Genomic DNA, 7,895 nt, shown 5'->3' with positions numbered 1-7,895 from the left:
TTGCGGACTTAGTGCATACTTCTTAATGGCAAGGGCCATAGGCCCTCCTGGAACTGGACCATTGTCAGTCGGTCTAGGGGCAGAGGGTAGGATGAGCCCCCTCATACATTGAGTGGCCACCTAGGTTGTCATATAGAGAGGTACATGAGGACCTAAGGTGCTCAGGTACAGGGCCCCTGTTGTGAAAAGTCCTGCAAGGCTGCCTGGAGGAGGTTATTTGTCTTGAAAATAGGGTTTATACTTGAAAGGGAAAACAGGCTTTGGGATCCGGAGGCAGCAGAGGGGGCAGGGACTGTGAGGCTGACACCGGGGTGGAGTGGGAATAGAAGACCCCAGAAGTCTTTAAACTTCTTCCTGATGTTGGGATTACTGTCGGTGGGCTTGGGGATTCGTGATTAGTGCATTGGTCCCTCCTGCTCTCAGTGCTCTTGAGTTGTGGCCTGGGGATGCCACACGTTATTTGGAGAGCTGTGGCCTTGAGCCAGCTCTAGAACCCACTGCCATTGAGAGGAAGGACTTTCTCGCTCTTCTGCCAGCCCTCTGCCCCCCCCCCCCCCCCCCCCCCGCCCCCCTTCACTCTGGCTCCCGCTCCTGTTCCCAAACGGCCTTCAGTTGCCGCTCTGGGAATCTTCATCTTCCCTATGGAGGTGGGGGCCTGCCTTGAACTTTGGGCAAAGCCCCAGATGAGGCTCTTTTCCCGTTAGGGGTTCATCCGAGGACGTCCAGAGCTGCGGAGGGCTGGTCTCCAACGGGCGTGAAGGCCGTGGAGCTGCCCTGCGAGCTGCGGGGATGATGATATCGCAGCAGCTCCGCCCCCGCTGAGCGCAGAGGGGGAGGGGTCCGGTGGGTGGGGCCAGCGTGACCTTGGTCATTCTCCCGCCGAGACAGCCCCGGGGGTGGGACTCGCCGTCTCTATGGAGACCGAGAAACAGGGGATAATACGGCGGAACCGCCCAGGCTGCAGTCCCTCCCTGGAGCCGGCAGGGAGCAGAGCTGCGGAGCCGCCTTGGTCTCCCGCGTCCGTCGGTCCATTCTTGCGTCCTTCTGTCCATCGAACGAGCACGGTAGGAGCAGCCACGAGGTAGAAGGTAAGAGACTACAGCGCCGACCACTCTAATCAGTATCCTGCACAATAAGGAAGAGGGTGGGGTGGGAGCGCCCTGGAAGGTGTCCCAACCCCAGATGGTACCGAACTGAGGACACCAGCTGAGCGGCCCTGCCCTGGGCCCCAAGCGTTCCTCCCCCACCTCCTTGCCCTGCTGATTGATGACTCCAGCTGTCCCAGTGGGAGTCCGCGGGTGGCCCCAGTTCTTGGGTGTGGCCGCTCCATCCTTGGCCTGCAGACTCCTGGGACTATGGCCTGCGACCTGGCTCCACCTAATCAGTACCAAGAATCCCTTCTTCCCATAACAGGAGTGAGCACTGGATGCAGGATCCTGTCAGTCAGTCTGGGACAAGCATCTGTGCCCCAAAATCTCCCTGAGACTTTACGGTTGGGTGGCGTCTCTGGATCTGTAGTGGGAGGCTGGAGTGTAGAGAGAGGGAAGAGGAGTGCTGTGTGAACCTGGGATTGTGGGTCCATAGAGTCGCGACAATGTGGGGACAGCGGGGACCCCTAGGCCCAGAAATTGCAACTTAAGGATAGTGAGGATGGTCACTGGGAGGGGGCTTTCATTGTTAAGGCCAGTGGCAAATGGAAGGGGGTGTAGTTCTGTAGGGGCCCAGGCTATGGTAACTGGAGGCCTTAGGATAAAAGGCAGAGGTAGAAGCTGTTTGCTGAGGACATGACTTAGGGTGTGTTCAGGAGGCTGCAGTGGAGGTTTGGGGTGTGTTCGGGGAGTCTCAACATGGGGTCTCTCAGTGTAATACCTGGGAGTCTGGAAATGCAAGTCTGTGGGTTTGGACACTGAGGGGTTTCAGGGCAGGGTTGAGCATGAGGCCAGAAGGCTTGTGGGTGTAAGGATGTGGTCAGAGGCTACAAGTGTACAGAGAGGGGGTGAGTTGTGAAGCTCTGTTTAGGGGGCTCAGTAAGGGCTGTGGGTATGTGGATAGGGGGCCCTAGTCCCAGGGCTGGGGTGTGTGTGTAGCTGCAGTGGAGGTCTGAAGGTGTGGTCAAGGAGGCCTCAGTACTGGGCTGTGTCACACGTCATAGCTGCAGTGCAGGGCTGTAGGTGTGGGCAGGGGGCTGCAGGGAGGCTGTGGGGGGTGTAGGAGGGACACTTTATTGCAGGGCTAAGAGTATTATTGGCGGGTTTCTGTACGGGGCTGTTAGTATATGTGTGGCCGTGGGTGCTGAGGAAATGGTCCGGGCCCTCAGTCCCGAGACTGGTTAAGGGTGTGGTGGGGGGAATAAGGCTGAGAATGTGGAGAGCCAGGGCTACATGCATTCAGCTGTGGGAGTGTGGACTGGTGTGACAGTGCTCAGGGTGTGGCCAGGGGCTTCCATGGAAGACTGAAGGTGTAGACACTGGGGAAGTGTGCTTCACTATAGGGCATAGGTTTGAGGATTACAGGACCAAGGCCATACCTGCAGTTGCCAACATGCCTCTGGGGGTTGATAACTCTACAACCCCTACCCAGGCTAGTCTCCTAATCACCTGCTCCTCTTAAACTCTACAGACTGGGAGGTTACAGCCCCAAATGGATGGCAAGGGACCAGGAGGCCACGGTTGTGCCCCAGGCACTGGGAGTGCTGCTGTGCCCCACCCGTGGGCCCCTGTTCCCTAGCCCAGCCCAGCCCAGCAACACTGGGAGCTTCTCCCTGAGCCGCCCTGACACCATCCTGCCCTTAGCAACATTCTCCAAGCAGTACTACCCTCCCTTAGCAACTGTCTCCAGGCTTCACAAACTGTGGCCAGGCCAGCCCCAAACTCCCGCTCCCCTCGTGTTTTTGTTTAACAGCAAATAGTAACAAGGTCCTGGCTGGGCTAGCTGCACCCCTGCCTAGGGCATGCACCCCTGCCCATGATCTGGCTCCCTTCTCAGCATGGACTGGGTCTTTCTGGGTCCTCATGACTCTGACAGAGACCCTGTCCTTACTAAATACCTGTCCAACCAGCAGCCTGGCCTGGCCCTGACCTAGCTTGGCATGGAACTCCCAGGGAGGGACGCCTGCTCTGCCACCCTCACTTCCACCCAAGCAGGCCTTGTGCCAGGGTCAGACAAAGCCATGGCCCCAGGTGTTGCCCTCACAGTCTTTCTGGACAGTGCCACTCTGTTCCCAGCCTGGTGTGGGCATCATGATTTCACCTTCTGAACTCCACTCTAAGCCAGGGCTGGCATTAAGTGACAGGACCTTTCAGGGCTTCTCCTTGGGGCTCTGAGGCCCAGGGACACACTGAGTGCTGGCCCCTCTCCCCAGGCAACTCCATCTCCAACTCTGAGGGTATGTGGCATAAGTGCCCCATAACTCAGACCTTGGTAGGTTTTGAGGTAGAGGCAGTGATGTTCTCTGCCTTGGGGACAGGAGGGGCAGCTTGGCTGGGAGGTGACTGAGGTGGGTCTCCCCCCCCCCCCCCCCCCCCACAGGGTAGCATGGCAGCAAGCACAGATGTGGCTGGGCTGGAGGAAAGCTTCCGCAAGTTTGCCATCCATGGTGACCCCAAGGCCAGTGGGCAAGAGATGAATGGCAAGAACTGGGCCAAGCTGTGCAAGGACTGCAAGGTGGCTGATGGAAAGGCCGTGACAGGGACCGATGTCGACATCGTCTTCTCCAAAGTCAAGTGAGCCCCAGGCAGTCCTTGTTTCTGATGTTCCCAGAAGGTGGGGAACTGGGAGGCTGGAACCAGGGAAGACATGGAGAAGGGGGAAAACTCATGGTGTCCACATACCTTGCAGAGGAAAGTCTGCTCGGGTTATCAACTATGAGGAGTTCAAGAAGGCTCTAGAAGAGCTGGCAATGAAGCGATTCAAGGGGAAGAGTAAGGAGGAAGCCTTCGATGCCATCTGCCAGCTGGTGGCAGGCAAGGAACCAGCCAATGTGGGCGTCACCGTAAGTACCCTGCTGGTCTCGGGTGGCCACTGAGGGGGATATGGGGAATCACAGTTGGGGGTGGTGGTCTGGGCTTCCCAACGCCAGGTGCCCTTGGAGGAACAATTCTGTCCAAACAGAAAGCAAAGACAGGAGGTGCTGTGGAACGGCTGACTGACACCAGCAAGTACACAGGCTCCCACAAGGAGCGCTTCGACGAGAGCGGCAAGGGCAAGGGCATTGCTGGGCGTCAGGACATCCTGGATGACAGTGGCTATGTGAGTGCCTACAAGAACGCAGGCACCTATGATGCAAAGGTGAAGAAGTAAGGCCTGGGAAGGCCCACAGCATGGCTGCCCCCAGCAGAGGCTCAGGCCTGGGCCTAAAGGGCACATGGAGCGAGAGAGCCCTGTCCCATCCCTGCTGGACCTCCACCCAGTGCTTCCTGCCCAGCCCCAAGGGCTAGCCCACCAGACCTCTGACCCAGACTGCTCTGCATCCCCTTCCCCTTCCCTCCCTGACTTCTGGCTGTCTGGGGAGGGTCTGTGCCTGTAGCCTCACTGCCCCAACCTAGCCCTGGGCATGGCTAACCCCTTGCGTGCTTGCCTCATATTTAAGCTGCTGCTCTGGCCAAGTGCCTAATTCTTACCCAGACCTCAATAAAGATACCTTTTGTACCAATATAACCTGGTCAGGTATATGGTAATGGGGATAATGACATTCACACCCTGCTGACCTCTCAGTGTTACCACCCGCTTGCAGATCACACTCTGCTGATCTTTCCACTGGCAGCCCTGCCCAAAAGACCACACATACCAGGTCCCTTCCATTAGCACAGAGCCAAATTACCTGAGGATGCTTCTTAGGGAAATCTAAGGCCTTTCAACTCAGCCTTGACCCACAATCCTAACATCATATCTTGCTCTCCTGCAATTAGGGCTCAGTCTTGGCCTCTCTAGGAGAGAGGAATGAGACAGCAGACTAGGCCTGGCCAAGGTGCTGGGCAGGGTCCAGTGCCAGGCCTCAAGTCTAAGCCTGCTGACAGGTCCTCAACTTGATGGGGCTACCAAGGTAAGTCATTCTGGGGTCCAGCTCAGAATACCAGATAATGCAGGAGCAGCAAGAACCTTCAAGAGTGGATAGTCCAACTCCATAATTTTATAGCCAAGGAAACTGAGGCCCAGAGAGTGAGGGGAATTCTGCAGAACAGAGCCAAGAACCATGCCTCTTACCTCCCAGGCCAGGCTCTTTCTAACACAGCAGTCCCCAACAATGATTTCCAAAAATGGAGTTCGATGGCCAGTGATAGAGCCTGGCATCCAACACCAGCCTTTGGCATGTGAGCAGGGTGTCCGACAGTGAAGTGGCTTCTTGCTGATTCCCTCCCATCTGTTCAACATCCCATGTTGTGAGGAGGGAGAGAAATCTCTGGTCCTTGAGGACTCCTGGAAGTTTCCAGATCAACATTTTTTCTTCTGTGAGGCCCTGGTTGTTAGGCCATAGCTATTCCCAACCCCAAGGCTTTGGGGCCAACTCTCCTTCTTTCCTGCTGACAAGCAGACTGGATGGGACTTAGGGCCTGCCCAGGAGTGGGCAGCTCCCAAGGGTTCTAGAAAAGGCTTAACAGATACTCACAAATACCTTTCTTTTCTGATCCAGATAAGGTGGCAAAACAGTACAAGGGTTCATTCCCTCATCCCACAGGCTGTTCTGGGATGTCCCTGCCCTAGGCAGAGTCCCTTGAGTGGGGTTGGAGAGGAATAGTATGGTTTGGGGTAGGAACACTGCAGGTACAAGGTGGGAATTAGAAAGTGGAGGTCAGCACCTGGCCACAGCAGAGCCTTGCCTAACAGCTGACAGCTGTGGGTTCCTCCTGACTCAGTTGACTGTGTTGCTTTGCATTGCCCAGGGAAGAGTTTCAGAGAGCTTTACCTCTCCCACCAGCAAACAGTAAGACGAATGATTCCCCCAGCCCTGTAGAATTTGCTGGATTGTGAACTTACTTAAGTGAGCACAGTAAGAGTGAAATCCAAATCCTTCTGGCCTTCATTTACTAAAATATCTTCATAGTGAAAAAGAATTTAACTGTATTGCAATTTGATCCAGGCTATTAAGCTCAGGTGAGAATACTATCCAATGTATAGGGGAGTAGCAGCTCAGCTGCTGGCAATGTGGCTTAGAGCAGCCCAGAGAGAGAACAGGCTGAGCCCAGAAACTCCACCCACTCCATGTTGAGCTCACTTAGCCCCACAGGGCAACAACTCTATGCCCCTTTCTTTGACACCACCAATTCTTGCCCTTGCCTTCTAGACCAAGGGCCACATAGGGAAATTAAGAAACAGCTGACTTTCCCAGAAGTAGCCAGCAACCCTAGAGAGGGGCAGGGCTAGCCACTTTCAGTGACAATAGAAAATAGGGTAGAAGGTGACTGACTCAGTTTGCTCCTCCTTAGAGGTACCCTGAATAGGTTCTGGGTCTGGCATTATTAGACATTCATAGGGCAAGAAAGGGAGAGCTGGAGTTGGAGGGAAAATTCATTATTTTTCCCTCAGTGGTTTAGCCCAGTAAGTTGGCCTGTGTACTGTGCTGGGACGCTGAAATATGACAACTCAGGGCTATAGGGCTACTGCCTGAGGCTACCCTACCTGGGCAAGGCTTAGACTTGTTGGAGGCCTCTCAACAGAGCCAAGACAGGCCTAGAAAAGTAGGAAAGTGGGTTGTTCTTACTATTTCCACAGAGTATGAGCTCACTTTAGGTTCTACAAAGACATGCAACTCAAAGAAACTTAGGGCTCCTCTCTACATTCTCCTTTTGGGAACCCCCATAAAATTCAGAGGCCTGTGGATTTTATTTATAACTCAGAAGTGTGTGAACTTGGTTGTGATCTTCATGTCTCATTACTGTGGCAATAGCTTGCCTTCCCTGAAGAGTACCTGGGTCAGAGGAGCAAATAAGTGTGTAATCTTCCCACCTGTCTCTCTCTCTGACATGACCCTGGAGATGAAGAGAAGCACAACATGGAGTTAGGCTGACACTCCTTCGCCCTTTACATGCTCCAGCAACATTAGCTAGCTACCTGGGTGACCCTGAAGCAGAATCACTTTCGTTATCTTTACCACTGATTAAAATTTTTTAAAAAATATTTACTTTTGAGAGACAGAGTGTGAGCAAGGGAGGGGCAGAGAGAGAGGGAGACACAGAATCTGAAGCAGGCTCCAGGCTCTGAGTTGGAGCTGTCAGCACAGAGCCTGATGCAGGACTCGAACCCATTAACCACAAGATCATGACCTGAGCTGAAGTCAGACACTTAACTGACTGAGCCACCCAGGCACCCCTACCACTGATTTTTAAATGCCCAACTAAACAGGATTAAAAGAAACATTGTGTCTCAGGTCTGAAAGGCAAGGTACTCATGTGTAAAGTGAGCCCAGAGCTAACATTCGGAAGCTTTATCTCTGGTCTGGATCACACCAGTCTTCTCTTTTATCTCTAACTCCTCATTGGTCCTCCCCTACTCCACATGGTCCTCAATCCATTCCTCTTATAGAGAAAGTTTCTCAAACACAAATGTCACTCCTTTGCTTTCCTAATCTAAAATCTTCAAGGAGTCATGCAGCCTAGCTCCTACTCATCATAAATTAAATTTATTAAACTATTTTTAAATTTTTAAATAATTTTTTTTAAAAAGATCATTTCTTTAAGAGGACATTTCTTGACACTACACCTCCCAGACTACGACAGCTCCCCTATTTAATATATTCTCCCAGCACATTTCCTCCCACATCTTCCCTGCCCTACAATCCCTCTAGGGGCTCCAGACTCTTTTACTCTGCATTCTTGGCCTGGGGGACTCTGCCTACCCCCTCTGTTACCATGGTACTCATTCTTCAAGCTTCCACTCAAACAACAAGTCCTCACTGATGC

The 7,895-nt window shown here is 53.6% G+C and overlaps 2 protein-coding genes across 5 annotated transcripts in view; one reads left to right on the top strand and one right to left on the bottom strand.

The window, feature by feature from the left end:
- Positions 1 to 974: 974 nt before the first annotated feature.
- TPPP3 (tubulin polymerization promoting protein family member 3) lies at positions 975 to 4,656 on the top strand. The gene is made up of 4 exons (XM_060650498.3): positions 975 to 1,088; positions 3,529 to 3,722; positions 3,838 to 3,991; positions 4,111 to 4,656. The coding sequence occupies exons 2-4, from the start codon at positions 3,535 to 3,537 to the stop codon at positions 4,297 to 4,299; spliced, it is 531 nt and encodes a 176-aa protein (XP_060506481.1). The 5' UTR covers positions 975 to 1,088; positions 3,529 to 3,534; the 3' UTR covers positions 4,300 to 4,656.
- The window catches only part of LRRC36 (leucine rich repeat containing 36), a 58,161-nt gene continuing 51,277 nt past the window's right edge, over positions 1,012 to 7,895 (bottom strand). Inside the window, exon 15 of one of the 4 annotated variants that reach the window (XM_078438874.1) lies at positions 1,012 to 1,125. In XM_078438874.1, the coding sequence (XP_078295000.1) occupies positions 1,118 to 1,125 (8 nt within the window). In that variant the 3' untranslated portion in view covers positions 1,012 to 1,117. Of the gene's footprint in view, positions 1,126 to 3,980; positions 4,099 to 4,736; positions 5,416 to 6,756; positions 6,966 to 7,895 lie in introns of those variants that run through there. The other 3 variants (XM_078438871.1, XM_078438870.2, XM_078438872.1) reach the window with 3 other exon arrangements.

Source organism: Panthera onca, chromosome E2 (genome assembly GCF_046562875.1).
Source record: "Panthera onca isolate mPanOnc1 chromosome E2, mPanOnc1 haplotype 2, whole genome shotgun sequence".
Lineage (NCBI taxonomy): Eukaryota > Metazoa > Chordata > Mammalia > Carnivora > Felidae > Panthera > Panthera onca.
The sequence above is the reverse complement of the archived record's forward strand: the minus strand, read 5'-3'. Positions and strand labels throughout refer to the sequence as shown.

Coding starts and splice junctions, on each gene's coding strand:
- TPPP3 (XM_060650498.3), top strand. CDS start 3,535: ATGGCAGCAAGCACAGATGTGGCTGGGCTGGAGGAAAGCTTCCGCAAG. Junction 3,723..3,837: donor ATCGTCTTCTCCAAAGTCAA/GTGAGCCCCAGG, acceptor CATACCTTGCAG/AGGAAAGTCTGCTCGGGTTA. Junction 3,992..4,110: donor CAGCCAATGTGGGCGTCACC/GTAAGTACCCTG, acceptor CTGTCCAAACAG/AAAGCAAAGACAGGAGGTGC.